The sequence below is a fragment of the Bos indicus x Bos taurus genome, chromosome 6, assembly GCF_003369695.1.
Source record: "Bos indicus x Bos taurus breed Angus x Brahman F1 hybrid chromosome 6, Bos_hybrid_MaternalHap_v2.0, whole genome shotgun sequence".
In the NCBI taxonomy this organism is placed as follows: Eukaryota; Metazoa; Chordata; class Mammalia; order Artiodactyla; family Bovidae; genus Bos; species Bos indicus x Bos taurus.
Genome location: NC_040081.1, coordinates 12,591,833 through 12,612,957, shown reverse-complemented (window position 1 = coordinate 12,612,957; position 21,125 = coordinate 12,591,833). Strand labels below are relative to the sequence as shown.

Here is a 21,125-nt window from a genome sequence, read left to right as displayed (position 1 = left end):
CCCTTGTAAGGAATTGTCATGTTTAGATTATCTGAGAAAATTTATATGACATTTTAATTAATAAAATGCCTTCTTAACTACTAAGCAAGTGTATAATTGTATCTTTTGTTCTTTTGCCCTAAGCACACCCCCGAAGTACACAAAGTAGCCTTTATTTTTGTGACTGCAGTTAGTACTCCTTGGCTTTTTACATCCTTTGCAGCTGTGCATTTACGGTATATTTAGGCAAATAATTTGAATCATCCTGACTTTAAACTATGTGATAATTTGGGGATGCTTTCTAACCTTATCCCTCATAATGCTAATTCAAAAGAAGAAGATGATGCATAGTATTTGGAATAGAAACTAGAGGAGTAATTCCTAACCAGTGCTAACTGGTATATGACAGAGCCTCTGAGCACGTCATAGCTGAGGCTGCTGAATAATTCTGCTCTGTGAAAAAGCTAAATGTTGATAGTGACCTTCCTGCAAAAGACTGAAGGTTTCATCAAAAAGGAAATTCTACTTTCGCTGAGTTCAAACCCAGAGTTATTTATGTGCTCAGTCGTGTCCGACTCTTTGTGGCCCCATGGACTGGAGCCCGCCAGGCTCCTCTGTCTGTGGAGTTTTCCAAGCAAGAATACAGCAGGGTTGTCGTTTCCTTCTCCAGGGAATCTTCCCTACCCAGTGATAGAACCCAGGTCTGCCGACTCTGACGACTCCTGCACTGGCAGGTGGATTCTTTACCACTAGCGCCACTTGGGAAGCCCAGAGCCATTTATAGCCATTACCATTTTCTACTTTTAGGACTGATTGTGTAACTTGTTGATGAGCTTTCCAGTAGATATGGAGAGTATATGTAATGTTTTATCCACTGGCAAATGACACAGGGAATTAAGAGTATTATAAATATTTAAAGCTGCAGTTTTCAAACTCTGAAATATAGATTGCTCCATCTAAGCAAATATATGCAAACTGCCTACTCACTCATTTCTTCTTATTATTGCAAAGACTGTATCATTTTTGATTGTAGAATGCTAAAGGAAAAGTAACACGTTACTATGAAATTATGCTGCTCTGTCTTTTGTGTTTTCAAACAATGATAACTCATAAAACTCACTATTCTACTAGGAGGAACCCTGATATACCTCCTTGGAACACAACAGTTTATAAACGATTGTCCTGGTAGTCTGCAAATAAGGAAGACATTGTTGAACAGTTGTAACTCTCTCAACATCAAACAGAGGACCCCTGTTTATTTAATATTTTATTTTCAAAGTTTTTAGGTTAGATAGCATTTGAAGAAAGTTATATGATTAGAAAATTTGAAAAAACAAAACAAAACAAAATTAGGATCTGAATTTCTTTTGTAAACAGAAAGGGAGTAGTTTAGCGTAAGAGTGGTAAGAGACGTGGTCGGCAAGGTGGGCCATGGCCCGATCGTGTATGGCTTTGTTGGACGTTGCGTCAGTTAGTTATTGCTATGCAACAAATTATCCCAAAACGTGGTGGCCTAAAACAGTAATAAACACATGTTATTCATTAGGAATTCATTAGTAGCTTAACTGTGAAATTATGGCTCAGAGTCTCTTATGAGGCTGTAGTGAAGAGGCTGACCAGGGCTTTCCTGAGGCTGGAGGATTCACTCCCAAGATAGCCTTCTATCACGTGGTTGACAAGCCAGTGCTAATTGTTGGTGAGAAGTTTCAGTTCTTTCTCTTGTGAGTCTCTCCACAGGCTGTCTGAACGTTAACACGACCTGGCAGCTCATTTCCTTCAGAGCAGACAACCTGAGAGAGACCTAGTAATAGGATAGGGACTTTAAACCACAGCCCCAGGACTCACACATCTCAGTTCCACCATAATCAGTGCATTGGAAACGAAGTATTAATTGGCCCACACTTGAGGGAAAGAGAATTACGCTCCACCTTTTGAAGGGAGGAGTGTCAAAGAATTTGCAGACACATTTTGTTTTATTTTTGTGTATGAATTTAAAATTTTTCTTTATATTTTTATTTTTCAAGATACCGTTGCCAATAACACAGTTCTTTTCCAGAATTCTGTCGTGATATATACATAAGATTTGAGCTTCTAGACATATGCAGTGCTCTTTTTTGGTAAATTTTTATTTTATATTGGAGAATACTTGATTGATTTACAATGCTGTGTTAGTTACAGTTGTACAGCAAAGTGATTCCCTTATACATATACCTATGTCTATTCTTTTTGAGGATTTTCATATACATACCACTATATATAAAATAGATAATAAGAACCTACTTTACAGCATAGGAAGCTCTGCTCAATATTCTGTAATAAACTTTATGGGAAAAGAATAGGCAGACATATTTTAAAACCAGGACAGACATAAAAAAATCTTGGGTCCTATTCCACTTTACTGATTCATCCACTGTTAAGCATTGTTATGGGTACAGATGAGGCCTCCCAGGGAGGGTGACACTTGTGTCAGGGCTTGGAAGATGAGAAGGAAAGGGTTAGAGATCCTGAGCATCTTTGCCTCTGCTGTGCCATTTACTTCCAACTGACCTCCTGTTCCAGGCTTCCCAGGTGGCTCAGAGGTAAAGAATCTGCCTGCCAATGCAGGAGATGTGGGTTCGATCCCTGGGTTGGGAAGATCCCCTGGAGAAGGGAACGGCAACCCACTCCAGTTTTCTTGTCTGAGAAGTCTCATGCACAGAGGAGCCTGGTGGGCTACAGTCCTTGGGATCACAAAGAGTTGGATATGACTTATCAGCTAAACAATAGCAAACCTTCTGGTCTCTGCTTAACCTCTTTCGCTGCCCCGTCCACTTGAAAGTTCACTCAGTCTCCAGGTTAAAATTTCCTCATTGTAAAATGATGAGTCTCCTTTTAGATATAACATTTTCATCTAGAAAAATAGGACCTTTTTTTAATCATTGAAATATACTTAATTTTAGCAGCATAGTGCTGAAATTAAGAACAAATAAAATGATAATGAGCAGTTATAAAGAAATTAATTTATACACCATCTGAAGTTTCCACAATCATTTTCTACTCTTTTAGCTCACTCTTGATTTATAAAATTACCTGAAGCATATCTTTAGCTGGGTAGTAATATGCTAAATGTGAATTGCCGTTTTCTGTTAGAAGCCTAAGAGATCTTTGAATTTTTCCTTTTAATTTTTAGACCTGTAAGAATCTTGACTTTTCACAGAAAAACCACATCTCTTGAGAGATAGAGAAAATGAAACAAGAAAAAAAAAAGCTGCAAAGAATGTTTCATTTTCTCTGGATCTACCCTCTTGATTTCATTAGTTCCTGATTTCCTCTCAGATCTGTGTGCTTAGGCCAATGATACCATTTTTCAGTGTTAATTGCTCACTCTTTAGTGCTCTGAGAGCATTTTATTCATGTTTCTCTGTTGGTAATTATAATGTGTCTTGTGCTATGATTCTGTATATGTGTAGTAATCAATGAATTCTGTTGCATTTTCTGCTCTTGAGGGCAGGAACAATATTATATTCATAATTGTTACTCTCAAAGTACCTAGTCCAGTGCTAAAGTGAAAAACTTTAGAACAAATCTGGTGCTGTTAAAAAAGACCTTTTTTTTGAACTTTTCATTATTGTAAAAATTATTTTGATCTGAGAAGATAACTGGACTTACTTTGTTAATCACTTCTCAATATGTATAACCTTTAAATCATTATGTTATGCACCCGAAGCTAATTAATATGTCAATTATATCTAATTAAAAAAATACCTATTGAATTGAATGGTAACATTGACTCTTATGTTAAGATAAAAGTGATTTTGTATGATCAACCATTTCAAATCATCCAACGGATAAATCTTAATTTGTGTAATAGAAGAATAAGGTTATATGTTCTGGCACAATTAAGTCTGAAAAGTTAAGATTTGTTAAAAATTGGTGATAATAATAGCTCTTAGAGTTTTGGTCCTTATCTAAAACTTTGATTCTAATCCATTCATTACTTTTCATACTCACTTATCTGTTGCTGTATAATTTCTTTGAAATGACATATAGATAGCATTAGATTGATTGCATTAAAATGTTCCCAAAACTGCAATAAATCTACGTTTGATAGGAAAATTATTAGCTCATGTTAATTCAATTTTCCAAAATAATCCAATTACCAAAAAAATTTCTCTCCAATGACTAAAACCTCATTACTGGTTTATAGTTATATCACTAACGAAAGTAGGAAAAATATTTTTGGTAATATTGCAAGTGTTTGAATTCTCCAAAATATAATTTCTGGATTTGAAGAAAACTCTTTTAACTTTTCAATAAATCTGAGAAATGTTATAATGACTAATAAATCATGCATACTGAAACCACTTCCAATCTTTAAGTGGCATATAAATACATATAAATAGTTAATGACAGTTCAAAATCCCCAAATCATATTAAATATTTCTAATCCTCATTTCTCATCTGAATTATTACAAAAATCTTCTTTCTACTCTTCCAGACTCTTCTCTGACCACTTTCTAATTCATCCTCCCCATTCTGGCAACTTAATCTCTTTAAAATGCAAATGTGAATATGTCAGACCCCTGCTTAAAACCCTTTGTGTGTGCATGCGAAGTCACTTCATTCATCTGTGTGACATTATGGACTGTAGCCCGCTAGGCTCCTTTGTCTGGGATTGTCCAGGCAAGATTACTAGAGCGGTTTGCCATGCTCTCCTCCAGAGGATTTTCCCAACCCGGGATGGAACATGCGTCTCTTAATGTCTCTTGCACTGGCAAGAAGATTCTTTACTACTAGCGCCACCTAGGAAGCCCTAAAACCCTTCAGTGACTCCCAAGACTTAAGAATAAAATTCAGATGCCTTTGAGTGATGAATGGGTGCTGACCCCTGCCTGTCTCAGCCTGTTCTCGCCTGTCACAGTGAATTTTCTGGAAATCCCTATACGGTCAGGATTTTCTCTTCTCATGGGCTTTCCTCTGTTTGGAAAACCTTCCCTACTTCTGTGCCTAAATTCTGTGTTTTTTAGCTTGAAAAGTCACTGGAAGTGATCTTGCACAGTTGTGTCCGACTCTCTGCTACCCCATGGACTGTAACCTACCAGGCTTCTCCGTCCATGGGATTCTCCAACAAGAGTACTGAAGTGGGTTGCCATTTCCTTCTCCAGGGGATCTTCCCAACCGAGGAATTGAACCCGGGTCTCCCGCATTCCAGGCAGACGCTTTAACCTCTGAGCCACAAGCCAAATCACTCCCAATGTCTTCCAAGTGTCACTCCCAGAGTTTCCTTCAGATATAATTTTTTTATTCAGTTGACTTCTATGTCCCTTTATGTTCTCCTAGTATCCAACACATAATTTTTTTTTAAAAGAAACTTAACTAGATATGTGCTCACTGAATTGTAATACTGTTGTTTGCTTACTTGTCCATCTCAGCTTCTGGACCATGAGCCCCTCATAAACAGGGAGCTTTCATTTCTGAATCACTGGAGCTGAGCACAATGCCTGGCAGTGAAGTTACCAAACACAGTTTTGTTTAGTGAATAAATATAAATGAATGGCAAATAATTAATAATTGCTATGGAGAGGAACAGCATTCAAAATATTTAATAACCACTTGGTAGAGGCTGCTGTTGGTCACCTTGGAACTACCCTGACAACAAATATTTAATTTGTTGTATTTATTTAAAATATGTATTTATTTCTTTGTCTGTGCCAGGTCTTAGTTGCGGCATGCAGGATCTTTAGTTGCGGCATGTGGGATCTAGTTCCCTGACCAGGGATTGAACCCAGGCCCCCCTGTATTGGGAACGTGCAGTTTTAACCACTGGACCACCAGGGCAGTCCCTCTGACTTTTTGATACCAACAAGGAGGAAATATCAAATGTATATTTTGATGCCTACATGCAGTCAGACTATTACAGGAAAACATGGAGACATAATTTACTGGAAAGTACTTGTATACATGGACACAGGAGCCATTAATCCTGTGTTGAGGACCTATCAATGTAGGAAGATAAAAGCTTCCCTATAAAACTGACAATGGTGTTAAAGTGTTGCCATGCCCTTTCCCAGTTACCCAGATGTGTTTCATATTGTCTGGTAGACTAATTCTTACTAAATAGCATCAGTAAGTGAAGGAAGGATAATTTCCAACATCTTTAGCACCTGTAGTAAATCTTTACTGCCTTCTTACTTCACACATTTAGTAACAGTAAATAGCTCCCCTTCCTTCTTAGCAAAGATGATGTCTTAGCTCATGTGTCCTTCATCTTTTCCATACACTGTCTCAAATATTGCAAAAGCTGATTAATCCCATATTTCAATTTCTGTCCCCTGCCATCCCAAACCAAGGCATCTGTGGTCACCAGAGTGACCTGTCCAAAATGCAGATGTGATCCCTGCCAAAAGCCATGTCGTTTTCTGCATTGCCTAAAGGTAGTTTAAAAACAATTTTTTTTCTTAAATGCATGTGTGTTGATTTCATATCTGGATACTCCACTTCAGGGGAGGCAGGGTAGTCCCTAGGGTTTTGTATAAGTTTCACAGGAGATTCTATCACACAGCCAGGCTGAGAATCACACATCCAGAGGATCAGGTCCTTTATAGGGAAGAAGGCTCTCCATGGACTGCCTCCTGCCTGTTGCTTCCAGCTCACTTAATACCTGTGAGATTTTGGCAAGGTTACCTAATACTTGAGCCCCAGATGCCTTATTGCAAATGGGGATAATAATACCAGTGTTACAGCACAATTTTAAATATTCGAGATAGTATTGGGCCTTTTAATTTATCACCTGATAAAAACCTGAACTGAGACTCTTAATAATTACTCCAAGATACTGTTCATAACTTAGACCATCCCAGACAACTGAGACATGTGGTCATAGTAATTTGAAGCCATATATTCAAAGCATTTCTCACAGTGAATGATATATAGCATGTGTTCAGTAAATCATTTTTATTTTCATTGTTCTTCACATTGGCATCCCGCACTCTGCTGGAAGCCCTTGCATGCTGAGGTTGGGGCACAAAGAGCAAATGGTCATCAGGGTGCCCCCTAACCAAGATCCTGGACATTTGTCACTGCCTTTCCCCCCTAGACACTATACACTGTCACCGTTGATATTTCTCTGTTTTTAGATTTTGCCTTTTCTTGTCTATTATTCTAGTCTACCATTAACGCTTACAGGGCCCAAGACAAGAGTGCAAAAGAGGTCCACTCATAGCATATTTTTAAATTAAAAGTTATGTATCAAGCTAATACATTATCAAATCCTGCTACCTTGGGTTTCCCCAGGGGCTTAGCAGTAAAAAATCCACCTGTGATGCAGAAGATGCAGGAGACATGGGTTCAATCCCGGGTCAAGAAGATCCCCCAGAGGAGGGCATGGCAACCCACTCCAGTATTCTTGCCTGGAGAATCCCATGGACAGAGGAGCCTGGCAGACTACAGTCCATAGGGTTGCAAAGAGTTGGACATGACTGAAGAAACTGAACATGCACACATCCTCCTATATTCATAAATATATCTTTCTAGCAATATGATAGGTCCGAATTTAGACTTCTTAAAAACCCTGGAGTTCATTCTTTGCAGGATTGGGACTGATTCTGGACTCTGGCCCCTTCCCCTTCCTCACCCTAGGCTCCATCCATACCACAGGAACATCATGTGTAAAGGTGTAGACACCTCAGCCTGTACATTCAGGCTCTGTTCATCTGTTACTTGCACTCTTCCTCACAAAAACATCTAGTAGTGTGTGTTAGACTCCTGTTGCTGCTGTAACAGTTATCACAAATTCAGTGACTTAACACAATTCATTCTTCGTATATTAACACACGTGTATGCAATCTAGAAAGATGGTGCTGATGAACCTATTTGCAGGGCAGCAATGGAGTTGCTTTTAGAAAAGGCAGAGGAACCAGAGATCAAATTGCCAACATCCACTGGATCATCAAAAATGCAAGAGAGTTCCAGAAAAGCATTTATTTCTGCTTTATTGACTATGCCAAAGTCTTTGACTGTGTGGATCACAATAAACTGTAGAAAATTCTGAAAGAGATGGGAATACCAGACCACCTGACCTGCCTCTTGAGAAACCTGTATGCAGGTCAGGAAGCAAAGTTAGAACTGGACACAGAACAATAGACTGGTTCCAAATAGGAAAAGGAGTACGTCAAGGCTGTATATTGTCACCCTGCTTATTTAACTTATATGCAGAGTACATCATGAGAAATGCTGGGCTAGAAGAAGCACAAGCTGGAATCAAGATTGCCAGGAGAAATATCAGTAACCTCAGATATGCAGAAGACACCACCCTTATGGCAGAAAGTGAAGAGGAACTTGAAAGCCTCTTGATGAAAGTGAAAGAGGAGAGTGAAAAAGTTGGCTTAAAGCTCAACATTCAGAAAACTAAGATCATGGCATCTGGTCCCATCACTTCATGGCAAATAGATGGGGAAACAGTGGAAACAGAGTCAGACTTTATTTTGGGGGGCTCCAAAATCACTGCAGATGGTGACTGCAGCCATGAAATTAAAAGAGGCTTAGTCCTTGGAAGGAAAGTTATGACCAACCTAGATAGCATATTGAAAAGCAGAGACATTACTTTGCCAACAAAGGTCAAGTCAAGGCTATGGTTTTTCCAGTGTTCATGTATGGATGTGAGAGTTGGACTGTGAAGAAAGCTGAGCACCAAAGAATTGATGCTTTTGAACTGTGGTGTTGGAGAAGACTCTTGAGAGTCTCTTGTACTGCAAGGAGATCCAACCAGTCCATCCTAAAGGAGACCGGTCCTGGGTGTTCATTGGAAGGACTGATGCTGAGGCTGAAACTCCAATACTTTAGCCACCTCATGCGAAGAGTTGACTCATTGGAAAAGACTCTGATGCTGGGAGGGATTGGGGGCAGGAGGAGAAGGGGACAACAGAGGATGAGGTGGCTGGATGGCATCACCGACTCGATGCACATGAGTTTGAGTGAACTCTGGGAGTTGGTGATGGACAGGGAGGCCTGGCGTGCTGCAATTCATGGGGTCGCAAAGAGTCGGACACGACTGAGCCACTGAACTGAACTGACTGAACTGAATGGAGTTGCAGACATAGAGAATAAACTTGTGAACACAGTAGGAAGGAAGGAGAGGATGGGATGAATGGAGAGAATAGCATGAAAACGTATGCATTACCATATGTAAAATAGATGACCAGTGGGATTTGCTGTATGTCTCAGTGAGCCCAAACCAGTGCTCTGCGACAACCTAAAGGGGTGGGATGGGATGGAAGGAGGGAAGGAGGTTCAAGAGGGATGGAATATAAGTATACCTAAGGCTGATTCATGTTGATGTATGGCGGAAAGCAACACAATGCTTTATAGCATCCTTCAATGAAAAATGTCAAAGTGTAGTAAAAAAAAAAAACCCACAACTTATTCTTTTATTAGTCTTTTATAATTTTAGAAGTCTGAAGTCCAAAATCAGTCCTAATCACAGGGTTAATGCCAAGGTGCTGGCACTGCTGATTCCTACTGAGTGTTCTGAATAAATCTCTCCTTTCTGACCTACTGCCTCCCTCTTGTAAAAACCTTCTGTGATTACATCAAGCCCACCTGGGTAATTCAGGTTACTCTCCTCATCTCAAAATCTTTAACTTAATCACATCTGCAAGATTCCTTTTACCATTATAGGTAGCATTTCCACGTTCTGGGGATTAGGGTGTGCACATATTGAGGACCATTTTTCAACCCTGCAGGGTGTGCATGTCAGTGGACCCTTGAGTGGATGATCCCAAGGAAGCAGTCTGAGCAGCGCTGAGGCACGCTTGGGGCTGCATGGGACGGAACTCTGGGTGGCGGCATGTCTGATGTGTGATCTGAGGGCAGGGGAGCTGCAGGATCAGAGAGGGCATGTCCCCTTAGCCCTCTGGATCCCTTACCCTCCTCAGCTAGAGGAGGTCCCTTTAAAGTCCACGACCCAAGACAGAAGCCTAAGGATGGCCCGTGGCTCCTTCCCCCTGCCATCTGGCAGCCACAGTCTATTTACCTTTCTCCTGATCCACATACAAGGTTCTGAGGGAAACATGTAAGCAAATTATTTTATTCTGTTCCAAGTTCTTTTTTTCTTTTTGCATCCCTGCCTTTTACTTGTCGTGAAAGAGCCCCAGTCCACACCCACTCATTGTTTGTAACCATCCTCACTGGCTTTCCCTTCCTTTGAATCGCTAATTCTATCCTTCCGCCACCTCTTCAGTTCTTAAAATACACTAGATTTCACCTGTTTTCTGTGTTTTTTTAAAAATATGCCCTCCAGCTAGCAAGTTATTCCTGAATCCTACAAAACTGTTAGTTCATTCCTCTTGTAATATTTCTTTGTTTTAAAATTTTCACCACCATTTGAAACCTACAATTTTTCTTTGGTAATCAAATTTTAAATAACTTTTCTTATTCCACTTGTATTTGTGCATGCGTGCTCAGTTGCTCAGTCATGTCTGACTCTTTGTGACCCAGTGGACTGTGTGTGGCCTGCCAGGCTCCTCTGTCCATGGGATTTCCCAGGCAAAAATACTGGAGTGCGTTGCCATGCCCTCCTCCAAGGGATCTTTCCACCCAGGGATCAAACCCATGTCTCCTGCATTGGCAGATGGGTCTTTACCACTGAGCCACCTGGGAAGCCCATTCTACTCATACCCTTGTGTGTTTGTATTTTGCTGTGTCCTGACCATTTTCAATAACATTTCCACACTTATACAATGTATACGGAAGAATTTTTCAAAAAAGCCATTTTTCTTTCCTTGTAAGTTTTTGAAACTCCCTGAAGTTTCATCTGTATTTCTACTTACTCTCATTAATGCATTCAAGTTCTCAGGGAACCAACTGTGTTTAAGATTCTGACATAATTTTGAGAGAATGTTGAGTTTTGATAGTTTATGAATTATTTCATGTGTTTTTAAAAATAAAGCTTTATGAGTTTTTACCTTAATAAAATATTACATATTGCAAAGGTTCTAATGAAAAGAAAATTTGCCAGTTTAAACTTAGTTTCAAACTCATTTATAAAATGTAAATGCTTTGAAAAACTATGACTACATGATATTGTCATATTGCTGTGGAATGTTCTCCAGGAGGGCAGATGTCTGTCTTGTTTTTCATCATTTCCCAGCAATGGCCCAGCTACCAGTGCTTGGATTTTTGTAAATAATTGAATAAATGAATATGAGAATTAACAAATAATAGAATTTCAGAATGGATTTTAAAAAGTAAAGAGGGTTCAGTATAAATCATGCTACCTCAGTCAGAACATTGAAATACAGATTTTTAAATTTTCAATCAGATCTATAATTTCTCCCAGCCTATTTTGATATGAGTAACATTTTATACCTTTAAGAGTATTAAAATGTGTATATTCAAGATAATGATCTTCTGTTTAAATGGCTTATGAATTGATAAATACAGGAGATATTACATTAACATTACTTTATATAGATAGTATATGTAATGAGAATTCTATATATTATAGAATTATATAGATATTTAGACACTAAATATCTTTAGTTTTAACACAGTGTTGGGTGATAAGAAATGTGAATCTCTGATACTGAAATGAAGGCAGGAAATGAGGGGGATATTTCTTCCATTTCTCCTCCTCCTTTGAAATATCTTAGGTGGAAATTGGTTAACTTTGATTTTGTCTAATTTTATGATGGTAAATGCAGGTATGACTTCTTCAGTGTGAAGGTATGTTATTTGTTTCAACATTTCAAAATTTTTCTTCATAGTATTCATTCTTTCCTTGTCTTGTATTCTTCCCTGGTTTAAACTTGTCAAATGATTGAAGATACCTGTTTCACTGTCTGTCCTCAGAATGGCTTCACTCCTTTATACATGGCTGCCCAAGAGAATCACATTGATGTTGTAAAATATTTGCTGGAAAATGGAGCTAATCAGAGCACCGCTACTGAGGTAAGACTGTCAGCTCTAAAGACTTGAATGTTTTTGACTTAATGTCCATTTTCTTCGTATCTAGCTGTAAAAGGTCTCCATTATCTTTATTTTAGGAATGTTTATATCACTATTGTACAACAGTGGCCATGAACGAGCAATCCAGTGCACAGTTCAATGAGTTTATAATTTGGGATTCATATCAATGTATTCTTATGTGAAATCACGCTTCCATCAATTTTGCCATTCTGTAGCTTTTTTGGAGCTTTATACCATTCTAAAATCAAATTATAGTAAATTCTACCCATCTCTTTTCATCAATATTTTATCTTTGTTAGGATCTAATACAATTCCTTAAAGGGGCTTTTTTTTAGTGATAAGCATTGATTCATAGTTCTTTGTATTTGTACAGTTTCATGAGGAATAGGACATCAGAAAGCTGTTCGTATTTCTGAAGTTCAAATTATGATGTGGTTGTATGAATGTGGTTATGGCAGCCACTGAGTAGAATGTTCAAAATCAATCCAGTCTCCAAATATTCAGGGCCTCCAGACATAAAAATGGTTTTGGAATGAGCCAACGTAGTGTATCACTTTCCTTTCCCTGTGTGTGTCCTCCGATAAGCAGAACCTGCTTTGATTTTCCTTCTGATTTTTGCCCTAGGCAGATTAAGGAGTGAATTTAGTGACTGTTTGGAATAGTGATTTGTACCTGATGGTCAGGATGTTTTCAAGCTTGGGGAAAATGCTCAGGGGCCCCTGGAAGGTTGGGAGCAGGTGACACAGGAGAGGAAGAGAGGAGACCTCCATCGGGACATGCCTCTCCTCACCAATTTCAATCAGCTTTAACGTCCCTGGTTCTTGTTCTGTGGCTCCACTGACAAAACTTTAAAATTCCCGGCCTGGAGTGAAAGATGACTAATAGAAACTACCTCATTAATTTTTAATGTCTAAATGACCTCCTTTATGGGCAATTAAATCTCCAGATGAAATAAACACAACCTGCATTCTGTCCTGCATTGTGCGGAGAGGTCATTATAATCCATTGAATTCATGTCCAGGCCCTCTGATAGAAAGCTTTTTGTGGAGCCTCATAGTAACTTTCTGACAGCTTATTCTCATTAGCTAAAAACAATCCCGAGACATCACTATTAATGAGACCACATTTCCTGCTTATGACTGGAAAATACAACTGCTGCTGCTGCTAAGTCACTTAAGTCGTGTCCGACTCTGTGCGACCCCATAGACGGCAGCCCACCAGGCTTCCCCGTCCCTGGGATTCTCCAGGCAAGAACACTGGAGTGGGTTGCCATTTCCTTCTCCAATGCAGAAAAGTGAAAAGTGAAAGTGAAGTCGATCAGTCGTGTCCGACCCTCGGCGACCCCATGGACTGTAGCCTTCCACACTCCTCCATCCATGGGATTTTCCAGGCAGGAGTACTGGAGTGGGGTGCCATGGAAAATACAACTACCCAGTGTGAAACGATTCCATGTTCTCTACTCAGCACACACAGATTTTACCCTCTTACCACATGAGTACAGTGTGATTTTTATAATTATGATTTTATGATTGATTTTATGACTTTCTGAGACACTAGTTCTGTCAGTGCATGGCATGTGAACGTCCTCAGGCACAGCTTGGGTAACAATAGGAGACTATATCTCTACATCACATCCTCTGAGAATTGTAGCTAAATATGCTTATCTGCATGTGTTTTATTTCCTTGAAAACAGAATCATTTACCTAGAGAAATCTGTACACTACAGAATTCTGCCGATCATACAGACTTACTATTTCTAGCGTATGGTTTAGGGAAACGCAGCCTGCCAGCACTCTCAGCTGTCTCATGGCTCCTCCAGACTAGACCTCTGTGCCATCTCAGTCTGTTTCCAGAAATATTAACACCTTTTTATGTATGTTGCGTTGGTTGAGTCCATGTCACACTGTGGTTCTCAGAAAATGAAAATGGTCTTTGATTTCCGCACAGAAGTGTGGCTCTTGCAAGTCAATCGCATGGGGTTTTGAATCCTGGTTTAGACTCATTTACGCCTGTTGTTTCATTTTTTAATCATTTGTGTTAGGAATCCTCAGTTGTGTCCGACTTTTGCAATGTCATGGACTATAGCTGTCCAGGCTGCTCTGCCCATGGAATTTTCCAGGAGAGAATATTGGAGTGTGCTGCCATTTCGTCCTTCAGGGGATCTTCCCGACCCGGGGATCCATCCCATATCTCTTGAGTCTCCTGCATTACAGGTGGATTCTTTACTGCTGAACGACCAGGGAAGCCCCTTAATCATTTAAATAACTATAATTTTTTCTGAGTGGACATATAGAAACTTAATTGGTTATTCCACACCACTGGCCTTAATGGTTATCAGAAAATGCACTAATGGAAAACTCTTTGCATGTTTCGCTTTAGTCTATTGAGCTTCTCAGGTGACACAGTGGTAAAAAGTCCACCTGCCAATGCAGGAGATGGGAGTTTGATCCCTAGCTCGGGAATCCCCTGGAGGAAAAGATGGCACCCCCACTCCGGTATTCTTGCCTGGAACATTCCGTGGACAGAGGAGCCTGGCAGACTACAGTCCATGGGGTCGCAAAGAGTCAGACCCAACTGAACATGCATGAGTGCATGCTTTAGTTATCATTCTGTGAATAAATGACATCTTCACAGGGCTTTATAGTTGATTACTATGTGATATTTTAGGCTGTATTGCTAAATACCTTCAACGATCATGTGTGCATGTATGAAAATACCTAAAGAAGACACCCTGAACCCATTAATAGCCCTAATTTGCAAAAATTACTAAGCAAGACATTACGACCAGTTTATCAGATAGTTTGAGATCATTCAGTATGGCAGTGAAACTCATATTTGAAAAGAAATATTTAAAATTTTGAAATTTCCCATAATTATAGCACTTGGCATTGGTAAATAGATGGTGAAAAATGAAGTGTATTGAATTTTAATATTGGTTTCCTTTTCATAGAGTTAGTGGAGATACTTGAAAAAAAATAATTTCAAATATTTACTCTTCTTCCATGAAGTGTAGATTAGAATGAAATCATGTGGTGGAGATTCAAAGTTAAATTCTCTGCAGGGAGTTATCTGTCCATCCAGTATCATTTTTATAATTTTCTGCTTTCTTCCTTCTTCCTGAATGTTACCAAAATTGAAAGCTAGGAATTTTTAAATCAGGCCCTATACTGTCAGCAAATGACTCGTCTCTAAGAAAAAAATAAACTTCACACTCTTTTAATATAAACTATCCCACTGTTGCGGGGGAAATCAAATTAAATATGTAAATGATAATGAGCCTGTTCTTTCCTCCTTCACAGAGGACTTAATTTGTGCCAAAGTTCCAAATTTAGGCTACTCTCTTTCATCTTAACAACACTACATGCTTTACTCTTCCATTTCATTAAGTAATGTGTTCATTTGAAATTCAATTCTAATTTTAAAAGTTTAGTCCTTATTGTGGTAGTGCATATATGATATGGACATTTGAGGAAAATAATTTTCCCTCCAAAGTCTACAGTTACCTTTTTAAAAAATTGGCTAGTTAATTAACGTATTTTTGGTTGTGCTGGGCCTTCATTGCACTGCGCAAGCTTTTTCTCTAGCTGTGGCAAGCGGAGGCTGCCTTCATTGCGCTGCGCAAGCTTTTTCTCTAGCTGTGGCAAGCGGGGGCTGCCTTTATTGCGCTGCGCAAGTTTCTCACTGTGGCGGCTTCTCTCGTTGTGGAACCCGGGCTCTAGGGCACATGGGCTTCAGTAGTTGTGGCCTGTGGGCTCAATAATTGCAGTTCTTGGGCTCTAGAGCACAGGCTCAATAGTTGTGGTGCACGGGCTTGGTTGCTGACAGCACGTGGGATCTTCCTGGACCAGGGATCAAACCCGTGTCTCCTGCAGTGGCAGGTAGGATTCTTTACACTGAGCCACCAGAGGAGTCCTACCTTTTTAAAAATCATCTTTGGAAACAAATGGAGCAGTTAGATGTGGTTAAACAGCCATTGTCTCTGGTATGCATTTGTTAGATGTGCCATCCAGTTCCTCTTGTCTCCTCTATGAATGGAAACTTTTAACTCTGAGACTTGTTTTCTAGCTTTTGTGAATTAAGGGAGGTTTTCACATTAACAGAGCCTAGAGTATATTTTTTTCCTACTTGTCACCTTTCCATTTTTGAATACATGTTTCTAGAGAGAAAATATAGCTTCCCAGTTTTCTAGCATGGTTATCCATCTACGGCTAAGACTCCTCTAGCTTTGATGATCTGTGGTATTTCTTTAATTGGTTTTGAAGTTTCAAAGTGAAAGGCTGATTTTCTACATTATTTAGCACAATTTTATATTCAAAAGACAATATATAATTCAACTAAGTGCAAAATTAATGAATTAGCCTTATTTGCCAAAGAATTTTAGATCATATTATGCCCCAGTTTTCCCAAATTAATTGGTAATAGAGCATTCCATTAACTGTTGTTGTTTTCCCTAATCAGTACAGAGATATTTAGCAGCTTGCAAAGTTAATCATGTCATTTATTTCCCCGTGTTGGCTACCATATCAGTCAGACTTGGTTTTCATTATTTCTCCCCTTCCCACAGTTTTCTTTGTATAAGCAGGCATCACTTCGGGTTGCTTCTAATTTATATTTTCAGATTCAAGACATAATTGAGCATATCCTGTGTGCAGTATGCTGCATTAGGAAAGGCAGATGTTTTTAAAAGTATGTATAGAATAGATATTTTAAAATATCTGATGAAGCCAGTACGTAGTATAATAAATGACTATAATTTGCTTCAGTCTTCACAGTAATATTTATTCCTTCCACTGTTTTTGTCAATCTTAATCTTTAATTTGAAAATGAGATGCACTGTCTCTTGGAGTTGAATCCCAGGCTTCCCAAAGTTGATGGAAATTTTTTCCTTCTGTCTCCCCAGGATGGCTTTACGCCCCTGGCGGTGGCGCTCCAGCAGGGACACAACCAGGCAGTGGCCATCCTCCTGGAGAACGACACCAAAGGGAAGGTGCGGCTGCCAGCCCTGCATATTGCAGCCAGGAAAGATGACACCAAATCTGCCGCCCTCCTGCTTCAGAACGATCACAACGCTGACGTACAGTCCAAGGTAAAAGCTGCACGTATTTGTGGACAGGAACTCTTCCGCTGCCGACTTCCTCCTGGGGGATGATAAAGAAGTAGGCCATGGTGATAATGCAAAATTACTTCTGGTCATCAAAAGAGATGTTACTTTCAGAGGTATTTCAGAATAAAGGGGACTGTCTACTGGGTACAGTAAGAAAACAAAAAAGAACCCTATGAGATAATTTTCTCCAAAAGGTGAAGCTTTTTAGAAACCTTCTTATTTATTCTATTTATGATAAAAAATAACAGGAACAGAAATAGAAAGATACAGTTGTATTGTATAGTGTTATGGTTGCCTTTGCTAAATAGAATGCATTTTGGCATGCTGGAATGGTGTAGCCAATTGCAGAGAGCAGGTTGATGGTTTCCTTAATTTTGCACTGTGTAATATCTTCCCTCTTTTCCCCACACAACACTGCTTCAGATGATGGTGAATAGGACCACCGAGGTACAGTATTGCGGTTATACCGAAATATATCTTTTTAAAACTTTTATTGTCTTTTTTGTCCAACTAGAATAAATGCTCACTAATTCATACTAATGATTAGAACTTTCATTATTAGGAAATTAATTTGGAAACTTTGCCCATAATTAGGGCAAATAGGTAATTCAAAAATTTTAATATAACATATTTATGAAACACTATTAATCAGTATAACTATTTAAAAAGCTCATTAGAGTAGAGCATGAAACAATACTGTTCCATAATATGTATTTTACTAAGTGAGCTTTATTATTAACTTTTTGCCAATAAGAGATGTGACCTCCTTCTCTTAATGAGAATTCTCCATTTAGAATCGAGTGAAGTGTAATTTAAGGAGGTTGCTCTGCCAGTGTTTCATCCTCTTATCTCTTTGCAATTGCCCTTTTTTGTAATTTTTTGCCACGTTGTATATAATCAGTAATGATGTTGAGCATATCATGAGCAAAATATTTTCATCATCTTGCTATCTGATAATAGTTGTCATGAAATCATCTATTTTCCACATACCTAAATAAGTCCCATCCACAAACAAAATCAAGAAGAGCATTTGGTTTAGAGTGTGTGTGTGTGTGTGTGTGTGTGTGGGGGAGAGAGAGAGAGTATGTGTGAGTGTGTGTGTGTGTAGTGGTCTCTCTCTGTTGCTATCAAGAGGCACTAATACAAAAACCATTGAAAGTGTATTATAAAAATTAACCTGCATTATAAAATTTAACCTTCAAAGGCAAGTGACTGTTTCTGTAGACTGATTTTCACTTTGCTGAGGAAATTGTCTAGATTAACATTTCATATGATCACTGGGTTGTGGACCTGGCATTTGCGCTTAATATTAGTAGTGTATTTCTAAAACTAATACCTGTTTATTAACTAGTTTATTCATTGAGATGTGAATAGACTTAAATTATTCATATCATTTCTTCTGTTCCAAATGTTAGGTCAGAGACTTTTTAAAAAATGCCCAACTGCTTGGTGAAATTGCTCAAGACTGGAATAATACAAATTGATATATCTTAATTACTGATTTTAATATTTTTTACTTTTAAGTGATTTTTGGTAATTGTTTACATTTTTGAAAGCAGTGTTGGTTCTAATCATTATGCAGCAATTTGAGTAGATACATACTGAGTTAGAAGTATTTCTTCAAGGACAGTAGAATAACAAAGAGAAACCCATCAAACCACAGTCCTGTAGAATCGTGACCTGAGCCTTCCATATCCCTGTTAATCAGGGAAGGATTCCTGAGGGGCTTACACCAACCTCATGCTAATCCAAGAGTCACAGCCTGAGGCATCACTGTGGATTTTCAATGAGGCTGTGTCAAGCAATAAATTAGTTTATTTCTGAAAATGGGAAAAATAATATTATTATACTTGAATAATTTGAAAATGATTCATCAGCGATTTCTGTGTTTTTCTGAAATTAAATTGTAACTCAAATAATAGATACATGTTCAGGATATGACTGGGTGACAGGAAATATCAAGATAAAAATAAAAAACATCTAGTCAATTATTTCCTAAAATATTAAAGTTTGACATTTTGTAAAATAGCCCCCAGGTTGTAGGCTGGGTTTTTTTCTTGTATATTGACATGAATATTTGGCATCATGTAGACACAAAATAAAAATATCATGACTATAAGCGTAGGCTTTGGATTGATAGTTGCTATTCTTATTTTGTATCTTGCTTCACTAGAGTCGGAAATTATTTGCAGCTAATTTGGCTACTAGCACAGAGGAATTTCTGTTACCTAAGGTATCTGAATACTTATTTAGGCTATTTTAAAAGCAAAGTCACCAAGTGAATAGGAAAATAATGGTTGTGATGTGAGTAACATTTCTTAAAAACAATATTGTGTATATCAAAATTCATTTCAAACAAAAGAAGGCAATGCAAAATGGCCTCAAAACTGCAGGATTTGATACCCAGTTTTACAGGAACAGTCTTTATTGTTCCTATTATCTTTTATTAAGCAATGGAAATTATGGAGAGCAGGAACAATGCTTTTTTTTTAATATGGTAAATAAGAAAAGAATCAGTATGCTTCTGCTGTGAAAATGGCAGAAATTTCTAATTATGCTTTCATTAGCAAAAATGAAAGGAAATATGCTTTTCTCTATTTAAGATTTTCAGACTCATTTTTAAAACACTCTAAGAATAAATCGTTCTCTAATGCTCATATGATTTATTTATTTTTATATTAGTCTTACTGATAAAATTTAGTTTAATTAACGTTCAAATTGGGATTCCACTTAATTTTTTCTTTGTTTTATATTCATATTTATTCTACTGTATTGTTTAACTATTGCTTTTTAAACTTTTTTCAGAACAATATAACTGACAAAATTCAGTTGTTAAAGAGGATAGAAATATCAGGATAGTATAAATGATGTGGGATGAAATTGTATATCTTCTGTAAGAATTTCTCACAATATATTGAATTTCTCACAATATATTCATAGTTCCAAAGATACAATATCAACCAATGCTATTTTTCATTTTGAAAAACACCCAAACCAAAACACAAATTTTAAAAATAGAAGATGTGAAATTTTCTCTGGAGAAAACATTCTTTATTCATAGTTATATTCTATGGCTGAAAAAATACTGTTGTTTAATCATATTTTGTTTTGCTTTAAAGCTAAATCAACTCAGGAAACATGGTTTTATATAGACAACCAATCTCATAAATAAATTGTTATAGTAATTAGAAATAATGTTGCCAAGAAATATAGGATATTTGTTTACCTTTTCATGTTGACTTATTTACCACTAAATTTAAATAATACCACTCAAACTTGAAAATCTTATTAAAGCATTTATGACCTGATTTACTTTGCTCACTTGTTAGGTAGACAGTTCCCATGTAATTTTCTTCACTAATCCAGGGACTACCACGCATGGAGGTAAAATGCTTTACTGACTGCTGTTTTCTTTGCTTTCCATAGAGTGGATTCACCCCTTTGCACATCGCTGCCCACTATGGAAACGTCAACGTGGCAACTCTCCTTCTAAACCGGGGAGCTGCTGTGGACTTCACAGCCAGGGTATGGATTAAAATAGTTGCTCTTTTAATTTGATTGATTGATTGATTGGCCACATGGTGTGGCTTGCAGCATCTTGGTTCCCTGAGCAGGGATTAAACTGAGCCCTCAGCAGTGAGAGCATAGCGTCCTAACCACTGGACTGCCAGGGAATTTGGCATTTTACTAAAGTAAAAATAAACAGTGATAAAGATTTTATTTATTTTTTTCTTAATGGATCCATCTGTGCTGGAGAAATTAGATTTTCCATTTTTTTTTTCCTCTTCAAATCGTAGGAAGTCATTATGACCCAGCAAGTGAAAAATAGTGTGTAAATTCACATGCATGCAGATCATTTTTTGTAAGGAAGATGCTGATTCTGACATCAGTATGAGCAGTTACATTTAAAGGTCACACCGTGAATCATGGATGAAAAACTTCAAGTCAACAAAAAACTGTTAAAATGTTCAGTATAAAATATATAAGTACATTTATACTATATCCTAACAGTGATTATAGGGCACATAATTTGACACAGATTTTTTAAAATAAATTGAGAATTTGGTCATATGAGGAGTCTTATTAGCTAAAGATATTA

At 38.0% G+C, this 21,125-nt stretch overlaps 1 protein-coding gene across 41 annotated transcripts in view; it reads left to right on the top strand.

Annotated features, from left to right (window-relative positions):
- Positions 1–21,125, top strand: part of ANK2 (ankyrin 2) — a 365,297-nt gene that overhangs the window by 203,486 nt on the left and 140,686 nt on the right. For 35 of the 41 annotated variants that reach the window (XM_027543772.1, XM_027543778.1, XM_027543779.1 and 32 more), the window contains exons 5-8: positions 11,806–11,904; positions 16,823–17,008; positions 17,450–17,473; positions 20,453–20,551. In XM_027543772.1, coding sequence (XP_027399573.1) covers positions 11,806–11,904; positions 16,823–17,008; positions 17,450–17,473; positions 20,453–20,551 — 408 coding nt within the window. The remainder of the gene's footprint in view (positions 1–11,805; positions 11,905–16,822; positions 17,009–17,449; positions 17,474–20,452; positions 20,552–21,125) is intronic. The other 6 variants (XM_027543767.1, XM_027543771.1, XM_027543793.1 and 3 more) reach the window with 1 other exon arrangement.